General features: G+C 41.3%; 1 protein-coding gene across 2 annotated transcripts in view; it reads left to right on the top strand.

Moving 5' to 3' along the window:
- RMDN2 (regulator of microtubule dynamics 2) overlaps nt 1-14,968 on the top strand; it is a 28,012-nt gene extending 13,044 nt beyond the window's left edge. For both annotated transcript variants that reach the window (XM_033144468.1, XM_033144469.1), the window contains exons 6-11: nt 3,045-3,120; nt 3,798-3,875; nt 9,601-9,699; nt 10,535-10,588; nt 10,688-10,768; nt 14,207-14,968. In XM_033144468.1, the coding sequence (XP_033000359.1) occupies nt 3,045-3,120; nt 3,798-3,875; nt 9,601-9,699; nt 10,535-10,588; nt 10,688-10,768; nt 14,207-14,260 (442 nt within the window). In that variant the 3' untranslated portion in view covers nt 14,261-14,968. The remainder of the gene's footprint in view (nt 1-3,044; nt 3,121-3,797; nt 3,876-9,600; nt 9,700-10,534; nt 10,589-10,687; nt 10,769-14,206) is intronic.
- The last annotated feature ends 8,154 nt before the right edge of the window (nt 14,969-23,122 follow it).

Below are 23,122 nucleotides of genomic sequence, written 5' to 3'. Positions count from 1 at the left end.
CAATTCATTAAGGCTATGAACCAGTAGATCAGGGGTCAGAACTTGATAGTGCAGAGCTTTTGCCCTCTATCTGGCCACATCAAATTGTTGTGAAGTGTTGTGAAATAGTGCTTGGAAGGTTAGGGGGGTCAGGATTGAAAGAATTATAGTGGTTGTCAGTCACAGGCTAAACCAACACAGGTGCTGGTTTTAGTGTTTAAAATCCTATACATCTTGGGACCAAGATACCTGAGGTTGGATAATCTCACCCCTGGTATATGTAAATTGATCACTATGCTCTGCAAGTGAGAGTTTCCTGGAGTAATAATAATAATAATAATAATAATAATAATAATAATATTTATACCCCACCCATCTGGCTGGGTTTCCCCAGCCACTCTGGGCGACACCCTGCAAAATATTAAAAACACAATAAAACATCAAACATTAAAAACTTCTCTAAACAGGGCTGCCTGCAGATGTCTTCTAAAAGTCAGATAGTTGTTTATTTCCTTGACATCTGATGGGAGGGCGTTCCACAGGGCAGAAGGCCCTCTGCCTGGTTCCCTGCAATCTCACTTCTTGCAGTGAGGGAACCTCCGGAAGGTGCTGGACCTCTGTGTCCGGGCAGAACGATGGGGGTGGAGATGCTCCTTCAGGTATACTGGGCTGAGGCTGTTTAGTATCCTGTAGATACTATCTTATCAGGAGATAGGTTCTGTACAATGTAGTTGTTGTTCAGTCGTTCAGTCGTGTCCGACTCTTCGTGACCCCATGGACCAGAGCACGCCAGGCACGCCTATCCTTCACTGCCTCCCGCAGTTTGGCCAAACTCATGTTAGTAGCGTACAATGTAGTAGTCGGGCCTTTAGTGTTGTAGCACCTACCCTTTGGAATTTAATTCCCTTGCAAAATAGAAAGGCACTGTCTCTTGTTTCTTTCAGTGCCTCTTCCAACAAGCTGCCTAAGCTGAGATCCTTTTTGCTCTGCATCTGTGTTGCAATTTTCAAAAAGAGCTTTTTAACATGTTTTGTCACTTACTGTTTTGCAGTTCCTGGGCTCCTTTGGAAAGAAGGGTGGTTTAAAAATTTAATAGACACATAAAAATTAGGTCTCATCTAGAGACATTTATGTGACATTACTTCTAGCATTAATGCTCAGGAGGGCCCTTTGCTACAGCCATGTCATTTTCTCTCTCTGTGTGTGTGTGTGTTTTTTAGGGTAAAATTTCTTTTTTAAGTAATTAAAGTTTTTGCCCCCGAATAATGGCAAAACTCATGTATCTCTTTAAATGAAAAATTAAGTGAGAAATGCCAGTAGTGCTACCATCTTCTCTTCCAGTAATGTTCGCATTTTTAAACGCAGTTCTCCTCTTCTGTTTCTTTGCTCTTCTGATCCCAAATTCTCTTGGCTCCCTTCCCTGAGCCTCCACCTCTCCTACCTGCTCCCCTGGCAAATTTCTTTCCCTGAAATGGAAATGTAGTTTGTTTCTGTACTTACCTTCTTCCATGCTGCCACATATATCTTTGAACTTGCTTTTTTATTTACAAGGGGGCATGTGAATGTGCAGCAGATGTATACCTCCCCTTTAAAGGCTTCTTCCGCCCCCTTTATTATTGGGGGCAGATATGATTGCAACTAGCGTGACTAAGAAAAATAAGCAGCAAGGTTATTTGTCTAGAAAGGCCTTTGCATGCAAAAGTATCACCCTTAACTAGTTTAACCCAGCACCTTTCTTCCCTTGTCACGCACAGACTTGGAGATACTGTGAAAACCTGGGATTAGCTTGTTTGCATTTCATTGTTTTCTTTTCTAGCTGCAATCCGTTTAGCTATGGTATGCTGAGTTTATCTGATTAGCACCTAATGAGCCAAGGGGTTTTGGAGAGAAAATGTTGCCTGCGTTTCTGCAAATTATGGGAATTTAAGTTCGTAGTACCCTTTTCTCATCCAAATAGTTGAAATTCCTTTATCTTTCCTGCTTAGGGCTGCCAACACTCTTGATTATTATTATTTGAAAGGCCAGTTTTGAAAGATCTCCCATAGCATCGTAAATCATCTCTTTTGGGATACCCTGAATTTGTTCTATAGAGAAATTTCAGAGTAGTTGAAATCTGTGTTGCTCTGTCCATGCACTGCACTATCCATACTGATGAGAAAGATGTTGTCCTCCCTCTTGTTGCAGCTGTCATAAGCCACTTGTGGTATGAACCTTGAATAGTGTATAAAAGCAGCTGGAGTAAAAAATGATTCAAAGCCATCAGGGTCAGGACTGGCAATATAAGAATGAACAATTTATACCCCACACTTCTAGTTATTTTGTCTCGGCATACGGGATCTACACATTTACTCACAAGTTATTGATTAATCGATTAAGGCTATGGTCCAAAGGACACTCAAGCAGTAAGTCCTATTGAACTTAATGGGACTGACTTCTGACTAGTCTACATGCTTAAGATTGCATTGCACACAAGCAAAGCAATAGTTTTGAACAAGAAAGAAACCCTTCTTTGTTTTTAGATTATGCCCTTACAAGTCACAGCAGTCATTATTTTAGAAGAGACATTCTGCCCTGTGTGAGAGAGAGGAGAAAGAACGCCTCTTCTAAAATGAAACACCACTCCTGTATTTTTTGGTACTGAAAATTATTGAACAATTACTTTAAAATTGTATCTGAAGAAGTGTGCATGCACACGAAAGCTCACACCAAGAACAAACTTAGTTGGTCTCCAAGGTGCTACTGGAAGGAATTTTTTTTAAAATTTTGTTTTGACTATGGCAGACCAACATGGCTACCTACCTGTAACTTTAAGATTCTTTAGTACTTTTTGCCCGTCGAAACGCTTAAATGAAATAATAGACTAAACATTACAGCTTTGCTTAAAACATTTGGATGGGTTTTAGTCAGTTTTGACTACAAGCTGCATTTGTGCAGCACATTAAACTGGTTTTGTTTCTGTGTGTTTTTCCTCACATGAGAATCCTAGCCAGGCTGGCATTATTGTGATTAAAATGATCATCACTGTTTTGATATTTCTCTCTCTTTCCTTGCTGCTTCCTGTTCAGGTTTGCAATGATGTGTGGCTACATGTCTCAGTTTGAAAGTGTGCAGAACAAAATCAGGAATGGCTATCTCTTTAAGGTATGTTTTTGGTAGCTTTGTTAAGCTGCTGCTATTATTAAATTACTTCCTCCTGACAGCTTTGAAGGCAGTGTTTAGAGAAAAAGTAACTGCCTGGGGGACATGCTTCAGTGCCAAGATTATGCTGAGGAGATGAGATTATTTTTGTATGCTCCTACCAGACATAATGAAGTAGCTTTCAAACTGGAAAAGATTTAAGTATGACTTTGTGAACCAGCCGTTCAATTTCTGTACTGCTCCCAAGTCTGAATTTCCAAAGAATAGCATGAGATGGGGGAAAGAAGTGCATAATTATGTGTTTGTGTTTAAAAAAAACAAAACCCTCATTTACTCTTGGTTTACATTAACACTCTGAGGTCTGCTTGTGTATACTGATGCACTGCTGATGGAGTTTAAATGCAGGGCTGCTACTGATTTTAATTAAAGCAGCATTTCACCCTTACTTGGTTATTGATAAGACATTACTTGTTCTGTTCTAAACTTTAGAGTTAATAGGCCATGTGTGTTGGATAATGCTTGTTTGAGGCTTCTTCTTGATAGAAAGATGACTTTGGACAACTATAATATTTACAGAGTGCCAGGACAAAAGGGAAATGGTCCGCTTTGTGAACTTGAGCCAATAGCCAGGCAGCTAAAAACAGGCAAAGGAAAGTTCATTTTGATCTTCTTTCTTACAGGAGCATCTAGACAAAGCTATTGAGCTTAAACCACAAGACCCATTTTTATATTATCTAACTGGAAGATGGTGCTATGAAGTAAGTGATCCTCAAGTCCTTTTACTCAGCCCTGTGAAGCTTACTTAAAATTGCACCATTGGGCAATTTTACTTTTGTTTTATGAGAGGAGTTGAGTGTGTGAAGCTTTCTGTTAGAGAGCCATGCCACCTAGCCTAGTATGCTCTCCACTGAGTGGCAGCAGAATCCAGGCTCTTCTGCATGCAAAATTCTGTCACTGAGCTCTGAGTCTATCCTAATGAAGTTTGTAAAGTGTGCCTGTGGCAGGTGATCTGCATCAATAGGAGTATAGCATCTAGATCAAGGGATGTAATAGTACCACTGTATTCCGCTCTGGTCAGACCTCACCTGGAATACTGTGTCCAGTTCTGGCCACCACAGTTCAAGAAGGATACTGACAAGCTGGAACATGTCCAGAGGAGGGCAACCAAAATGGTCAAAGGCCTGGAAACAATGCCTTATGAGGAACGGCTTAGGGAGCAGGGTATGTTTAGCCTGGAGAAGAGAAGGTTAAGGGGTGATATGATAGCCATGTTCAAATATATAAAAGGATGTCATATAGAGGAGGGTGAAAGGTTGTTTTCTGCTGCTCCAGAGAAGCGGACACGGGGTAATGGATTCAAACTACAAGAAAGAAGATTCCACCTAAACATTAGGAAGAACTTCCTGACAGTAAGAGCTGTTTGACAGTGGAATTTGCTGCCAAGGAGTGTGGTGAAGTCTCCTTCTTTGGAGGTCTTTAAGCAGAGGCTTGACAGCCATCTGTCAGGAATGCTTTGATGGTGTTTCCTGCTTGGCAGGGGGTTGGACTGGATGGTCCTTGTGGTCTCTTCCAACTCTACGATTCTATGATCTGTTTTATTTTATTTAGAGGATTGATCATTTGCTTTTCAATTCAAAATTCTCAAAGGGACAAAATTGAATACAATAGGAAAACAGCAGAATCCAAGCAACCAAGAAAATACAAGGGGGCAAGTTGCAACTGCTAGAACAAAACAAAACACAAAGCAGTAGGTGCTAAACATGCTCTTAAAGAGCCAATATCTTGGATCTGGAAGAAGAAGCTGGGGTTCCAAAGCTTAAGGACAGGGTGCCTGATGAGGCTGACAAATATGGGACCAAGACCCCACTGTCCTCCTTGCCCTGGGAAGATGTCTGTCTTCCTCTGACGAACGTGGATGAGCTCACCTCACCTCTCCACTTGGAAGTTTCAGAGTACTGTGTTTCTAAGCTGTTTTGAGTGCCATCAAAACCCGGAGCAGATACTGGGAAGATCATTACACTTTCCCCAGCTCCAAACTAGACTGCAGGGCTGAGGTTTAGACTTCTAAAAAGTAGTGGGACCCCCCCAAAAAAGTAGCAGTAGTATTCTCTTCTTCAAACCCATATTTAGTGTTTGCAAATCTTTTCAAAAAGGATGCAAGTTTGAAATCTCCCAAGCTCCCATACTTCTGCTTGGACCTGAAAGCCATTAGTAATAAAGACATAAATATGCCAGACTTTCCTGTTCTTTTCACAAAAGAGAACATGCAATTTATGAGTAGCATCTCTGTTTCATGTTATTTAACTTTCCCTTGGACATTACCCTACTTTGAGACTGAAATGGTATCCAAGATAAGAGAACTTCATATCCAAGTTGGAAAGGAGCCAAAACACTGAAGATAATAATCTTACTCTTATCAAGTAATCTAGACAGAATATCTCAAGAGAGAAAATTATATGTGAAGCAAGGAATTAGATGAAATCTGGGATCAATTAAAACTCAGGGAAGCAGAATTCCATACACTATGTTAATTTCATAGGCAGAAAATTGATTCAGTGCAGCTATGGAGAAAACTGATTCAGAGACACTTGTGTGGGCTGCAGTATATTTGCTTTCATTAGGACACCATGATCATGGTGTTTGGTTTGGATGGGGGCAAATACAGTGGTGCCTCGGGTTACAGATGCTTCAGGTTAGGCCTACAGACTCGGCTAACCCAGAAATAGTACCTTGGGTTAAGAACTTTGCTTCAGGATAAGAATATAAATCTCATGGCGGCGGCAGTGGGAGACCCCATTAGCTAAAGTGTTACCTCAGGTTAAGAGCAGTTTCAGGTTAAGAACAGACCTCCAGAACAAATTAAGTTCTTAACCCGAGGTACCACTGTACCCGCTTTACATATATAGCGTTTATGGGATGGCGTTGGACAAATTGTCCCTTAGCTTAACCTACCTCTCAGAAGTATGGTTAGGTTGCACTGAACCTAATAGGGGGGAAAGAATGTAATAATAAGGCACTTTCCAGAAAGGACCCAAGTTTGAAAATTGTATTGGCTACTTTGAGGCCAAGTACAAAATTGTACTACTTGGGAAATTGCATGGTTGTTGTTTTTTTCCTTTTTTCCTTTGTTTTTGTTTGTTTTTGGTTTCTGTAAACCCCCATTGTCACATCCACCTCTTTGTAGTAGTGGAATAATTTAATGTGTACTTGCACATCACTTGTTCCATCACAGTTTCCACTGGCATCCCCTCAAAGCTCACTGGATGACCTTGGGTCAGTCACATTCTTTCTTAGCCAAGCTTCCTCCACAGAAGTCTTGTGAGGATAAAATGGGATAATCCTGCCCTGAGCTCCTTGGAGGAAATGCAGGATACAAATGTGACAAATAAATAACATGTACAGCTCTGGTATAAAAAGATGCATTTCTTTTGTACAATGGATTTCGTTCTCAAGAGCAAGAAAGGATATTTCTAGACTTTCTCTAGCTGGCAATATTGTATTAATAATGAAAACCCCAAAAGACCTGTTTTGAGAAATCTCATTTATAAAGGTATTAGAAATTCTTCTGGACATATTTCCCTTTAACAGGGGCTAGAACAGAAAGTCAAAGCCCTCTATGCAATTGACATAATACATTTTTGGTGTTCCTTTAATTTTGTTGGAGATTATATATAGAAAGGTACTAGAGGCAAGCCAAGCAGTTCCTTTTTTGGGTATGAAGGCTTGTTGAGCAGTGAAAACCAAACCCTAAGCCAGCCAGAAATGAAACTGAGACCCTCAACATCAGTTCTTATTAAATTTTGTAAGGAAACCTGTATAGTGCCAGACACATCTCATTCTTCTAAGCTCAAGCCACAGGTTTTAAGAAGCTAATTATAAATTCCACAATGGAAAAATTAGAAGTCGTATGACATCACAGCTGAACCTTGTGTGGGATCCATCAGTGTACAGTACTATGAGTGTATGTATATTGGAATTTGGGTGGTCCACATGAATATTATATAAGCAGTATTTCCCCTCATTTTATTCTTCTGTCAAGCCATATATGCTTCGCCTGGATTAGCTGAAACTAATGCTAATGCACTAATTCATAGAATCATAGAGTTGGAAGAGACCACAAGGGCCATCCAGTCCAACCCCCTGCCAAGCAGGAAACGCCATCAAAGCATTCCTGACAGATGGGCTGTCAAGCCTCTGCTTAAAGACCTCCAAAGAAGGAGACTCCACCACACTCTTTGGTAGCAAATTCCACTGCCGAACAGCTCTCACTGTCAGTTCCTCCACTTCCAGGAGAGCAAATGCTTGTCCACAACTGGCCTTACCAAGTGTCCATTTATTTGGTGTGGTTTTTAAAAAAATAAAAAGGACAGTAACATTTCCCTTAAGAAAGAAAGTAGGTAGAGGCTTTGAGAGTGAGGTGGGGAGGTCTATGTGTTTGCTACTTCCTATATGATGATAGTTTTCATCCTGGGAAGTATATTTGCAAGTCATTCCACTAACTAACAAAATATGTTTACATAGTTGTAGGGAACTGTATTCTTTGGGGGCGGGAGGAAACCACTAACACATGAAGAATTTGAATGACACATCTACGGTGAAGTTTGAATATGTGTGTTTGTATACACCCAATATATCATGTTGACCAATGTGAATTCTACTGTCTTCACTGGGACTTCTCCTCAGGGGCGTAGCAAGGTAAATTGGTACCTGGGGGCAAAAAAATATTTGTCACTCCCCCCTGCAAAAATGGTTTTGCGTTATTTCATATTTTCTTACAAGGGAATAATAACAAGTAATAATAATAATAATAAACTTTTATTTATATCCCGCCCTCCCCGGCCAAAGTCGGGCTCAGGGTGGCTAACATAAGATACATAACATTGGTATAAAATCAAAGAATAATTAAATTACCTCCTAAAAACAAAAATCAAAATCAAATTAAAGTCTAATTAGATGGCTTTCCACAGGATTAGGGTTGGGAACAGTAAGTGCTCCACTGAACTGAAATTTCAGCCTTCACGACATAGGAAAACAGCCAAGTAAACAGCTATTTTGGTGGAGGAGGTTCAAGATATTAACTGATATGCCTGAAATTTCATATATAGCTATATAATCCCTAGTATAGTAAGATAAGACCTTTGGAGCAGGCATTTTTTTAAAAAAAGTTTTTTAATGAACCGCCCTAGTAGGGTAGTAATTGTTCCTTGATAATTTGTCACCCCCTCCATTATGGAACATGGGGTGGTCTGCCCTTGCGTCCATGGCCTGGATTTAGAAAGCATTTGGGCCAGATCCGGTCCCCAGGCCTTAGTTTGCCTACCCATGGAATAAACTGTCCCACCCAAATTTTGTTACCATCACAAATATTTGATATCATCAGAAACAGAATTTATATTTGAACATAATTTATCTCATGTTCTCTTTTTTCAAAGTCATTTACAATTCGGTGTGCCAGAAAACAAGAGATATAAATAAAGTATATTTGAATCAACATGCACTGCATGCATTTGAGTTACACATTTTTTCATCCTTGAGTAGGATTTCCTGAAGCTCAGTGTAGAGGCTGCACACGTCCAGTGTGAGAAGTAAAACTGACCTCCGTGAGACTTATTTCTGAGTAAAACACGCACAGGACTGGGCTTTAAGATTGTGTGCCTGACCAAATCACATGGAGAAAGCAACACATTATCCTGCATTAAGACCTTTGTAGCAGGCATTTTTTTAAAAAGTTTTGTATGAACTGCCCTAGTAGGGCAGTAATTGTTCCTTGATAATTTGTCACCCCCTCCATTATGGAACATGGGGCGGTCCACCCCCTATGCCCGCCCCCTTGCTACGCCCCTGCTTCTCCTTAAATGTGGCTTCTTGGTGTGCCATGGTGTTGTTTTAAATTCCTGCCTCCCTCCCCCCCCCTTTAGACCAAAAATAAAAGCGTTTTTCTCAGGAGTGTATCCTGAGATACAGTGGTAGCCATCAGTGATGGCCACTTGCTTATTTGTGAAAATATTTTATTCGTTTATATGCTTCTGAATGCCAAGATAGCTTCTCAGTGGTTTGCAAAATGTAGACACTATCCATCTGAACAGGTCTGCTAGTGCAAGAACTTTTAACTGTGCAACAGAACCACTCTTTTCCCTTCCCACATGTCTGCAGTGTGCCCCATAAATATGCACCAGGGGCTGTTGGGGGAACCCTTGGGACAGATTTAGTGGGTGTTTGGAGAGAGGAGAGGATGCAGACGTTCCATTTTACAACTAATGGTCCTTGTGCTAGCAATGCTGTTTAGTTGAATATCACCCATAAAAACCAGTTGTACAAGTGAGTAGATCCAGTATGGAGCTTTTTTTCCAGGGTTGGTTAATTTGTTTTTCTTGAAGGTAGCTTATTATGATAATTGGCTTGCAAAACAACACTTTGTTTCATTTCCTAAAAGCATCTCTGAAACAACACTCTCTCCACCCCTTCTTCCTGCTGTTTCCAAAGGTGGCTCAGTTGTCTTGGATTGAGAAAAAAGTAGCTGCTGCTCTTTTTGGGACTCCGCCAACTTCAACAATTCATGAAGCTTTGCAGAATTTTCTTAAGGTAGATACTATTTCCCACTCCCTCATTTCTCTGCAAAAGCCCACCTACCAAGTGGCTGGTGTTCAAGAAATTTGCTCAACAAGTTGTTCTCGGCAGCTATAAATTCAAAGCTCTTCTAAAGGCCAAAGATTTCTGAAATGATATCTGTAGAGGAGTAACTGCACGCATCTGCCTAAACTAAATTTAATTCATCTGCTGTGTCAGCGTTTGTTGGGATTTGGGCCGCTTAAAGTGTAAAACACCTTAAGTTTCATATGGAGAGCTGTTTATGTGAAAATTGCACCTGTTAGAGCTTTTGGCTTGTGAATATGATCCTGAATGAAAGAAACCTGGCATGGTGTATTGTTCAAGTTGCAAGCTGTAATTTGCAGGTTCTGCCTGGTATAGATGGTCAGGACCTTCCATCCAGTGCCATGCTGGTCCTGCTTTTTGAGTTGCAAACTGCCTTGTGGCCCTCCACCTCACTGAAACTGAGGCCATTTTAATTTAACTTATTCACCTCCTCAAGTGCCCCCTCACTGGGTCTGTGTCCCCATGAGTCCCACAATGCCAAATGTGGTACCTCAGTGGTTGGGTTCCCTGCCATTCTTTGTTCCATGCACTTTGGGTTAGTGGTGGCAAGCAGTTGCAGCCTCAGCTGCTGGGTTCACCATTTCCTACTGTGCTGCATCTTTCTGTCCGCTGCCTACTATTGCTGCATGCCTGGCAGATATTCCACTACCACCACTAACAGTGCCACTGTTTCTAGGAGGATCTTTGTGCTTTATTATAAATATTCCGTTGACTTTGGTGTTCTTGCTGTCCCTGTTCTTCATCTTTTTCTCTTCTTGGTCAGGCTGAAGAAATACAACCTGGATATTCGAAACACAATTATGTCTATTTGGCAAAGGTAAGTGAAGCTAGTTTGCTCTCTTCGTTTAATATAATGCAGCGGTTTCTATTAACTTAGGTACCTGGTGTGATGTTTTCCCTCCTCTCTCCTGTCCAGTGCTACAAAGATCTTGGCCAGAGGACCAATGCGCTGAAATTCTGTGACACTGCATTATCAATCCTGTCAGTCACCAAAGAGGTGCGTCTGAATCCCCATTTAAATGTTATTTATTTATTAGACTTGTATATCACCCTTCATCGTAAGATCCCAGGGCAGTTCACAAGATAAAAATACAAGATTAAAAAAAATAGCTAAAAGAAAAATCAACCAAGCCACTTCCCCCTCCCACAGACACATTTAAAAGGCTGTAGAATATTATTCAGTGCAAAGGCCTTGTTGAAGAGCAACATTTTCGCCTGGCACCTAAAGATATATAATGAAGGTGCCAGATGAACCTCCCTGGGGAGAGCATTCCACAAAAGGGGGGTGCCTTCTTTGGCAGCAGTTTCTGCTGCCTCATCAGTCACCTAGGGATGTTATGATACAGTCATGTATCACAGCGTGAATCATTAAGGTCTTTTCCATGTTATTGTTGGTCGTGATGATGAAGTCCAGGGTCTGTACGGTGGTGCTTGTCTTCTGCAGCTTTCATTTGCTTTAAAGAGTGCCTGCAGAGGAGAGCTTCCTGGTACGTTGTACTTTTATTTCTGTAGAGCAGAAGATTGGGAAGATTGTGGCCGTCTAAATATTTAACTCCCAAACCCTGCCAGCATGGCCAGTGGTCAAGTGCTGCTCCACTATATCTGGAGGGCCACAAGTCCCCAACCTCCTCTTCCTCTAGTGCTCTAGAGGAACAGTTAGAAACAAAAAAGAGAGAAGTCATGGGCCCAAATCGTTATGAAATATGGCAGTTGCATGCAAAGTGGAAGGTGGCTTGTGACATCCCCAGTGTGACTGGTTGCAGTAACACAAGGGAACTGCATAAATCGAGTAAAAACTAATATGATGAAATTATGTTTAAACAGAGGACTATCATAATAGTGATGCTTATTTTAATGAGGAACTGGGCGGCATGCAGTGCATTTAGTCACACTGATCAGATGAGCTGTGACTGTCTGGTTTTGAAGTTCTGCATTAGAATTGTCATAGGCAATTCAGTAAGCAGTCTGGAGCGTTCCTTAAGGCTACAAAGCCCAACATCAGAGGCCCATCATGCAGAACGTGCTACAAATGCACTTAAATATAAGCTTGGTGGTATTTTTTGTAGGGAGGGGGAAGACTTAATTCAGATAAATTATATCTCATTCACTTACGCAAGAAGTTTGAAATGTGGAATTCTGTAGTGTAAGCTTTTGGACGGCTGCTGCAAGCAGGTTCAGGTGGGGAAATTGTCTGGCATCTCTTCCTGTTACTTGACAGTATTTTGGCAAAGATTTGCAATGAGTACAATAAATATCTTTCAAGGCACTGATACATAATTTCTTGGTTTGGTTATGTTGTCTTAATGTTGTTGAAAGAACTATCAAGCAAAAGCTTGATGTGGACACATTAATTATGGAGCTGGGTAGATTTCTGAAGACTTCTCGGGTCTCCAGTCCAGTTCATGCTCCAAGAAAAACTAAGAGGTCCTTCGACAACTGTCTGCCTAGCTTGAGATTTCATATCCTTCCCAAGTGGCGCATTCTGCTATAGAATTCTTATGAGGTTTCCTAACACTTACCCTAAATCTGTTATACTGCACTTTAATCCTACAGGGCACATTTCAAAACTCTCCTAACAATTTAATATGTCCACAGAGTTGTTAATTCCTAGGGGTTGCCTGGTTTTTCTGTATATTGCAGTGTGCTCTGCATTTTATCTCTCCAGCTCACCAGGGCTTGTAATTTGGTCTTCTCAGTGGTGACCCTCCAGTTGCACAATGTTCTTCTTGTAAGGCAGGCCAGTATTATTCTCCCCATATTGCAGTGGGGATGGGAGGACCAAGGATGACTGAAAGTAGCTTACCTAAGGCCATCTCATGATATCATAGTGGAGGTGAGCCTTCAGATAGCAGTTTCCTGGCTAATAGTTGGCATTCTTAGCCATTATGGGTCACTGACTCTCAGATGTAATAGGATTACTCTAACAAACCATGACTTGTGTGAACATAAGCAATGAGCTTGAACACTCCCTCTTCTTCTCTGCTCAGCTGCAGAGGATATTTATTTGTTTCTTATACCTCAGTGTTCAATGACATCTGATCCAGTTGTTTTGAACATCCTGTTGACGTCGGAACCAGGCCTATTTCTTCTGTTCCCCTTCTTGTTTTACATTGAGTTGAAAGTAGTCAATATCACTTTCCATTATTTCTTCTTATGAGGAAACTACCAGGTTGCTGGAGACTTGCATCAAACAGCATGTTGCCTCTTCTGTGTATCTTTTTTGCTGTGAGCTAGAAATGAACTCACTGAGGGAGATCAGTTCCTACCATCTTATCTGCTGTTGGCCAGGAAGGTTTTCATAGAATCATAGAGTTGGAAGAGACCACAAGGGCCATCCAGTCCAACCCCCTGCCAAGCAGGAAACACCACCAAAGCATTCCTGACAGATGGCTGTCAAGCCTCCGCTTAAAGACCTCCAAAGAAGGAGACTCCACCACACTCCTTGGCAGAAAATTCCACTGTTGAACAGCTTTTACTTTCAGGAAGTTATTCCTAATGTTTAGGTGGAATCTTCTTTTGTCAAATATCAGTGCCCGCTGAGTGTTAACAACATTGCAGAGATAAACCCTTTTCCAATTATCTTTGTGTGTGCCTTGTCCCATCAGTCTGGTGGTTGAAACTGGTGATTCCCAGAGTACAGTCACTGGGAATCACGCCCAACACACCTTGCATAAAACTGAAGACTAATTCATGCATATACCTGGCTGTGTAGGATACTGCTTAAAATAGAACCAGTTTATTGCAGCTCCAAAAGACCAAGGCCAACTGCTCCATGCAAGTGTCTGTGCAGTACTGGTGTCCTCAGCCACAGCATCACTAAATTTGCAGTGGTCAGAAGTGCCTCATGCTTCTGTGGAGCCACATCACACAGACAACTTGCTGCTTGGAGATATAGCACCCACAGGGTTCCATTTGAAATGGTCAGATGCATATGAACTGAGCTTTGCAACTGTAGAACAGTGACTTTGTGGGAGACACCAAATAAATTAAAATGCAAATCAATCCAAAACAATCATAACTATTGTAGTAGACTACATTTGACTTCTAAATATCTGTGTTTGAAGGGCCTAGAAATGATGATAATGTAAGTCACAAGCTTCAAGCCACAGGAATGCCTGGGTTCACTTAAAGTCTTCCAATAAGTGATGACTGGAGGATGAAAACCTTTATTAGTATCCGTTAGAATGTAATGTAATGAATACTTCAATGCAGGAGGAAGTTGGAAAGGAAAATCATTGTATCAGGTTAGCCCCCCACCCTTTCTTCAGCTTTCTACTTAGCTATTGCATAATGATTAAAAGGAAGAATGAACTAGTTATGTTTTCCTAGTCCATGAACACTGAAAATAATCCCTTGTTTTGATGCAGAAATTGGCAATGGGTATAGAAACTCTGGGTGGTTCCTCATATGCAATGTCCTTTTTTTTTCCTTTTAGGATAAAGAGGCTGATGAAGATTTAGAAACATTGCTCCCGTCACTGAAACTGTGAACCAAACAACAACAAGCACTTTTAGTTACGTTTTTGAATGATACTGTGAAAGGCATCTTGGAACCCAGATCCGAGTTCTGAAAGCACACATATGTGGGTTTTGTGGAGTTCAGTGGGGTTTATAGCCATGGAAGGCTTAGAATTTGGGGAAACAGGGCTGAGATAATACCAAAGGGTTGTATCTAAGGCTGGCTTTGATCTAGTGGAAAGCACTTCCACTTGCACAAGATGATGCACCCAGATTCACCAGTTACCTACTGTTGTGTCCTCTGCCTATCCCATAACGTTTCAGAGGGTTTCCCAATCCACGGGAGCAGCTTTTGAGGAGGCAGGTGGGGGACTGGGTATGGAACACTGCAGTGGATAGGGGTGGGATAGGCAAAAATCAGGTGCCTCTCGTGTACAAGCAGAAGCGTTTTCCATTATTACTACAAAGCCACTGCTGGGTACAAACCAGTGATGGAAATCCCAATAATAAAGTCAAGGGACGGATGGATCTGTCAATTTCAGTTTTCTAAGTTTCTCATTTTCCCGGTCTTAAATTCAGTTCTCCACATTGTGGCAGCACCCTGCAGGATCCCCCTCCACTTTTAAATACTCGTGAGAATTTGCCAGCATTTTTGTGTGAATTTCTCCTCATAAACACAATTTTGTATGCATAATTTTGACTAATATCCATACCTTTGGAAGAAATTTTCCCCCATTCATTCATGTATGTTATGTTATGTTACCCATTTCTGTGCACACTTTCTCCTAATATATGCATTTTTGTAAATTTGGAAAACTGCACTGCAAAATTCATAGATTTGCTAATTTTAAAGGATGGCTGTGTTTCGATTCTCCTATTGTTCCAGAAAGTGCAATTTAGGTATGTTCCCCTTTAAATGTGAACTGAATCTAATTTCTTCCCCAACCCTAATGAAGTCTGAAACCCCAGGGGAAAAGTCATTGGACTGGATTACTTCAGGCCCATTAAGAATGTAGCAGTTGTTCATGTGCAGCAGGTATCATATGTCTGCATTAACACACTTCTTTACACTGGAAACCCATTCAGCCACATATTGTTGGTTATGCTGTAAAAGAATTATCAATCCACCAGTGGAGTCCAATCATGTGAATGCTTACTGAGAAGTATGACCCAGCAGGCTCTTGTGTTCTTATGCTAAGCAGGATTGTCTTGAATGCCACCCCCAGACTCCTATTCAAATGGGTTTGTTGAGGCATGACAACACTCCCAGTTCTCCATATGGTGGCTGGTTCACGTGAAGCCTTATTGGTGACTGCACAACACCAACTTAAAGCATCGCCATATGCCTCAGGCATTGCCCTGTTTTGACTGGGCTAAAGAAAGTGCAGCTAACTCTGAAATTGGTTTTAGTTTTAAATACTGTTTTTTTTTCTCCTTGGCAACATATACTCATGGGCTCTCTGTAGCAGAACACTCTGTGATCACCTCGTTCCTTTTACAGACTTAATCTGCAATGAATAAGTTGTGAATCGGAGCCCTTAGGTGAATGTCGCCAAGGAAATTGGAACATGGAAATCATGCATTTGTCTCTCTAAACAAATTATAGTAATTGTTTCTACTAGTTTTTTTAAGACTTTGCTGGGAATCTCCAAACATAAAATCCACTGCTGGCAATGGATGTCTTGATGGTCATTAATCGTCCTGAGAGTGACTAGGAAGCTAGTCTTCATTGCCTACACAGGCATGGAAGGTTAAATTTTTGTACTGTATTTTTCGCTCCATAAGATGCACTTTTTTCCTCCTAAAAAGTAAGAGGAAATATCTGTGCATCTTATGGAGCGAATGGTGGTCCCTGGAGCCGAATTGCCCAGGGGCCAAAAGAGGATCGTGCTTTTTATTTTACAAAGAGAAAAGGGGATGGTGAAAGGACCCCGCTCAGCAGCTGATCAGCAAGAGATTGGGAGAGAGATAAGAGTCCCCGGCTCCTTGCCCAGGCCTCCATTGTTGAATGTGCTGCAGAGGGAGGTTGTTTGTTTCCCCAGCGACATGTGACTGGCTGATTAGATTATCTGTCTGGAAACTGTAGAAACGGCTCCCTTTCCTTAAGAAGCTGTAGAAATGTGAGTTGAACCCCATTAAAATGGGGGTTTTCCTCTTTGCTTTTCCCCCTTTGCAAAAAAGCTGCACAAATCTAAGCTGATCCTAAAAAAACAGGGCTTTTCCCTTTGCAAAAACTGCAAAACTTTGAGCTGATCCTCAAAAAACAGGGCTTTTCCCTTTGCAAAAAAGCTGCAAAACTTTGAGCTGATCCTCAAAAAACCAGGACTTTTCCCTTTGCAAAATAAGCTGCAGAAATTTGAGCTGATCCTCAAAAAAACAGGGCTTTTAGAGGAGGAAAACCAGGAAAAAATTTTTTTCCTTGTTTCCTCCTCTAAAAACGAGGTGCGCCCTATAGAGTGAAAAATACGGTACATCCTTTTTCTCTTGGAAAGTATGTAAGTTGTGGGAGAATTGCTCTTTGAGGCTGTTATTTTAATCTCTGGATTTTAAATAGAAATATAATATTTTATAAATCATGTATTTACACATTATGCTGTTCTTGAAACATCTGAAATTGAAATATTAAATGAGATTTGATGGAATTGCCTGCTATGGTAGTATGTTTATATATGCGTAGCAGCAAAGTGAGTTGCTTCAAGGCACTGCTTCTGGTGAACGACTGATCTAATGTAAAGTCTATGCGTATTGGAGAAGGAACCTGAATGTGGGCTGCATAAAGAGTCTGGAGAGTTTCAAGTCAAAGCAGTGAAGCCTCAGTTGTCCTCACCCCTTCCCAGTTTCTACCTGCCCAAATCCACTTATATAAACAGTTTAATACAGGCAATTTGTCGCAATCTGGGCATCTGACCAATTCTTGCTTGGACCTATGATTAGATAATCCTTTCGCACTTCCCAGCATCAAACTTTGTCTTCCATAGGCAACAACTATCTTACTAAATGAATGCATTTGTATATTTGATATCTTTCAAGAGAAATAGATGGTCCTGGTGGCAACCCTTGTAAATCTTTACTATCCCGTCTGTGCTGGTGTTACTATAGCGGAGATGGTGTTACAACAAAATTGTGCATACTCCCAAACGTTGAAACTTTTTAAAGATACAGTGGTACCTCTGGTTATGAACTTAATTCGTTCTGGAGGTCCGTTCTTAACCTGAAATTGTTCTTAACCTGAGGTACCACTTTAGCTAATGAGGCCTCCTGCTGCCGCCATGCCGCCGCCGCGCGATTTCCGTTCTCATCCTGAGGTAAAGTTCTCAACCCGAGGTACTACTTCTGGGTTAGCGGAGTCTGTAACCCGAAGTGTTTGTAACCTGAGGTGTTTGTAACCTGAGGTACCGCTGTAGCTTTAAAGGCCCGTTTTCCCCTTCAGCACTCTTATCCACATTGCTATTGATTTGGTTCTGCTTTGGTTTATCAACCAAGCTTGTGTCTTGCCTACTGCGTCTGCTTCCTCCCAGTCACCTTCTGGAGGGATGACTGCTTAGAAAGGGAGAATATGGAATATTTTCCTGAATATGCACACTTCCTGTCTCATCTCTTTCTCTAGCTGAATTATCTGTGAACACACATCCCTACTCCCACCCCCCAAACAATCCTGGGAACTATAGTTTAAGGGTGCTGTGAATGATAGCTGTGATGATTCTTTATGGCAGCTAGAAAACATGATTTTCAACATGGTGCATACACAGCTTTCTGCTGTGAACTGCCTTTTATCCATAAATCTCATGGCGGTTCACAACATAAAATTACAACGCTAACAAGGGAAAGTCCACCTTTCCTAATGCTGACTTGCTGGGGCCAATTTGCATATGTAGCTTGCTAAAGTAGAACAGATATCTTTTACAAATACTGCTCAAAGCCACAAACAATTCTGGCAATGGTAGGTTTCATATTTACATAATGCTGAAAATAGTTCCCTATTATATTCTAGGCTTAACACAATAATGTTAGTGTTTTCACAGCTAATTGAGACTTGCTACAATAAGCTAGCAAGCATTATTTTCCATACATTCCAGAAGCTTCTGGCATCCATTTTGTGTCATCTTTCTGTGTGATTTTGCTTCCTGGGGATGATGGCTTAGCCACAAAACACATCTAAAAAGGGGAAGGGGAGGAACGAGCCAGCACCATTTCACTTATGCACGTTTAATATGCAGGCTGTACCGCTCTCCTCTTAGGAGGAAAATAATCTGAACCACTTATTTGCTGAGCCACCCAGAAAACACAGTTGTGCTGCCTCCCTGCCATCTTTCTTGCCAAACCTAATGTAACCTTAAACTTGTGAGCTACCCAGCCAAGTTTTGAGTGACTTAGTACGTGGTTTTTATGCCAAGCAGACAGGCAGACCACTCAGCAGTGACCACAAGCTTGTCAGTAAGCTATACCTGACACAGAAGAGTCCCAGGGGCAGGAAGAAGAGCCATAATTCCCAAACTCCAATAGTGTATAAGTGCTCAAATATCACATTGCTCGAGTGTATCTTGCAGTGAAAGGTTGCTTGACTTCCACATCCTTATGTGCTCTGATTACACATATGTTTATGTGTGTTTGTGCACATGTGTGTGTATATAGATATAGGTAGATAGAAGATATAAAAAAGTAAAGGGTCTGCATTACTTTTTTTCTTTCGTGTTTATTTTATATGGTCAGTTTATTTAGTAATTAGACCATTTCCCTATACCCCATGGGCCATGCAAGAGAGCTGATGTTATACATGTGGGGATTTTGTAGAGTGTTAACAATGCGTAAAGATAAAGGGACCCTTGACTGTTAGGTCCAGTTGCGGATGACTCTGGGGTTGTGGCGCTCATCTCGCATTATTGGCTGAGGGAGCCAGTGTACAGCTTCCAGGTCATGTGGCCAGCATGACTAAACCACTTCTGGTGAACCAGAGCAGCGCACGGAAACACTGTTTACCTTCCTGCCAGAGCTGTTCCTATTTATCTACTTGCACTTTGACGTGCTTTCGAACTACCAGGTTGGCAGGAGCAGGGACCGAGCAACGGGAGCTCACCCCGTCGCAGGGATTTAAACCGCCGACCTTCTGATCGATAAGCCCTAGGCTCTGTGGTTTAACCCACAGCACCACCCGCTGTGGGTTAAGGCATAGTTCTTGCTGCATGGTATTTGCATAGGTTGTTTTAGCACAGCTCCTCTTGTGACATGTTCTGAAGTTGTCTTAGGAACTTGCATAGGCTAAAAGATAGTAAAACAATGGCTATAAATGGCTCTGTTTAAAACTCCCATTATTAGGAAGAGGAGAAACATAATATCACTCTCTAAGGAAACTGGTCTTGTCGTTTGAAATATTTACACTCGATGATGGAAAGCAGACTGCAATAAATTACGGAAGAAAACTCATTTTGTGCTTTTTAATACTCCCCTGGCAGAAAAAGTTCCTACCATATGATATGGAAGCAATCTACCATGTCAGTCATACAAAGGCATGTGTTAACTGCTCACACACAGCATTAATGGGTTTGGCAAAATGCATTTCTTACACATATGTCATTTGCCAGTGTTCTATTAATGGAAATAAATATTATAGCTTAGGGATTATAGCTTAGCCATCTTTTTATTTTATGGCTAAAGATTATTGCTTTGTCCAAATCACCACTCAGAGTAACTCATACCGCAGGGTCCAGCAAGGGGAGATCTGTGGGTACTATTGATATTATTACACATTGCAATGGTCACATATTCCCTATTGATCTTGATAAGTGCATATACTGTAGCTGTGTACACTCCATGCATTTAAAAAGCTTTCTTTCCCCTGAAAATTCCTGGGATTTGTAGTTTATTCCTCACACCCTCTAAACAAACTACAGCTTCCCACCTTCTCCATGGGAGAAGCAACATGCTTAAAATTATGACTAATGCACAGCCACAATGAAGATAAAAATACACATTCCCAGGTGCCAACAAATCCAATTGCCAGGGGAACGCTGGTGGACCAGCCCTCCCTGTTCTGGTGGGTAATAATGAAGCTTTAAAGTTTTATTGTTGCTTGTTTGTGATGATTAGACTAAATTGAAAGGGTAAGAATCACTCTGTAAGAAGGGGGCAGGAAACCTGTGGCCCTCTGGATGTTGATGGGAGTTGGAATCCAAGAAAATCCAGAGGGAGAGATATTCTCCATCTTTGCTGCGAGATAATACTTATTGAGACTGGGAAAATAAGAGGGCAGTTTTTTTGTAGTGACTATTGCAAGGGACTAAATGCCAAATTTGAAGAAATTTGAAATAGGAGAAGTTGGATACTTTTTTGAAGGGATTCCTACTTCAGATTAGTAATTTAGACTTTGCAGGTTTGTTTGCATTTTGAACACTAGCACCAACATGGCAAGGCAGCCCAACTATGGAAAGGACACTAAACACCTTGTCCGCTATGATACTGCTCCCAGTATTTCCATTTTTGTACTAGAGCACAGTTGTACACTAGGAGCACTGCCAGCTGCTATGTGCACCTACTCTAGGTGTGCTATACGAAGAGAGAGTTGTAGTTGTAGAAACATATTCACCCTGAAAAACCTTCAGTCATACTGACTCTGGTCAACGCAGGCCAAGATTGTCCCAGGGGTCAAGCCTGCTTTTGGGTTCCTGTGCGTAGCTGTGAATTTTTCGTCCTGATTGCACTGGCAATTGCTGTTGAAGGAAATGCTGGGCCAGCAGTACAGAAGGTTCCCATTAGTGCCAAAAGCAGAAACATGTGGGAATGTCATGAACAACTTGCTGGCTCATTTCAGCCTCAAGGGTGCCTGATTGATCACTTGAGGCTGGCCAGTCCCCTTCATTACGCACGGCAGAAGGGGGCAAATATGCATGAAATAGCCTGAAAGTTGCTCTAAAATAACAGAAGATACAAAAGGGGGGGTCACATTGCTCTCTATTCTGGACCATTCCATGAAAAATGAGCCTGATAAGAATGCTTGAAGAGCGCTGGACTTTGGTGAGGAAGTTTCCAAACGTGCAGTCTAACCATTTAAAAAAAAAGCTAAAGTCAAAAGAAGTTTATTTTATGGACCTTCTTTTCAAAAGTCCACCCACGTAGTCTTCACAGAAGTGTTCAAGTTAAAAGTTTTCTAATGATTGTCCCACCCGTGACAGCATCGTTAATTTTCTTAAACTTAATTCCTGATTGCATAGTTGTAACCAATAAACATTGATTTAAACAGATATGCTGAGTTTATCATTGATTCACCTCCCAACTCACAGAGTTTTTCCATAAATCAAACTTATCTCAAGCTCCATGTCCTTTTTTTGTCCCACCCGTGACAACACTTTTAACAAAATTGTCAAAAATATCCATAAAAATAATAAAAAATTTAGTAAAATGTTCAGTATCTTATTAAGAACATAGTTTAAAATTTTATTGTTAATTTTTATGTATATTTACATTGTTACACGTGTGAATACCAAAAAACATGGTCCAAGTATCCCACCCGTGACAATGGAATGGCCCTTCTGCTTCTGTTGCATCTGTTGTCATCTGTCTTGGGAGACAATGGAGGAGTGTGCCTTTTGGGGGTGAAGTCAAACTGTTGGAGAGTTACACTGCCTGTTATGGCATCAATAATAATATTGTAATGCACATTTCAGAGGATCAGAGTTCCTAATAGACAATGGCCTGGGTTGCACATTTAGGAGTGAATGTGACCCATTCTTGCCTGATGTATCTCCATGCAGCCTATAGCTTATGGTGTTGTACAAAGATTTTTGGCTTATTTCTGGCTTGCCACTCATAGTTTGATTGAACATCTTTCTTTTTGGAAATAAAGCACAGTCCAGGTTTGGAATGCACCACAAGCTATATAGTATTGAGCTGCACAGAGAGGTGTGGGGAGAGGGAGAAGCCATGCAGGAGTTTGTGTGAGCAGATAGATACATGTTCACCATTAAACCATCATTTAGGTAATACTGTGACTTACATACAATTGCCAGGGTATTTGTACATACTATATCAACAATACCTTCAGCAACCCTGTAAAGTGTGCCAGCCTCACAGCAGGTAGCTGGTTGCAGGCTTGTTTAAGCCTCTTACTATTTGGTTCCTGGTAAGTCCCCTTTATATCCCTCTTAAAAGAATAAACATGACACAATCTTGTATAAAGTATATAATAGAAAATTACTCACATCATCAGTTCACATTTGGATCCCTGAAGGCTGACTTAGTTACAAAGTATATACATTTGGATCTACCCCATAGGGGGGATAATCTAGCAGTCACTGCAGCTAACATGATGAAAGGAAGATGGAGAAGAGTTGAAAAGAAGGGAAGTGTGCTGCGTGTCTTGCCCTTTTGTTACCTGAACAGGTAAGGTCACATCCACCTCTAGTCACATGCAAGAAGGATGCTCCAAACCAGGAGGAAACAGGAAGTTTTCGACTGGCTTCCAAACTTTCCCTGCATGTCTTCTCTAGGAAAACAAGGAATGTTGTACTTGACTGCTACTTATGTATCACATCCTACATTATTCCCATAGGGCAATAGTGGTTTGCTGAAGGCCAGCTAGTAATTCATGGCGAAGGAGAGATTTGAACTAGGGAACGGATCCTGTCTGCAACCGGAGGTACCATTGTACTTTTGAGCCCAGAACCATATTGGGACATTCAAAAAGTGCCAAAGGAAACAGCTAACTGCCAACTCACACATTAACCCAGAAAGTGTAGATCTAGTTCCTTTGCATCAGATATTTGCGAATCCCCAAACAATTCTACTTTTAAGTGTTTGCCATTGCCAGATCAGCCTTGCACCACTTGGTAGCCTCAGATATTTTGGACCACAACTCCCATCAGCCCTAGCCAGCATGGCCGTGCTAGCTGGGACTGATGGGA

This window comes from Lacerta agilis, chromosome 3, assembly GCF_009819535.1.
Source record: "Lacerta agilis isolate rLacAgi1 chromosome 3, rLacAgi1.pri, whole genome shotgun sequence".
Lineage (NCBI taxonomy): Eukaryota > Metazoa > Chordata > Lepidosauria > Squamata > Lacertidae > Lacerta > Lacerta agilis.
Note: the sequence above shows the minus strand (reverse complement) of the source record. Positions and strands in the feature narration are given on the sequence as shown.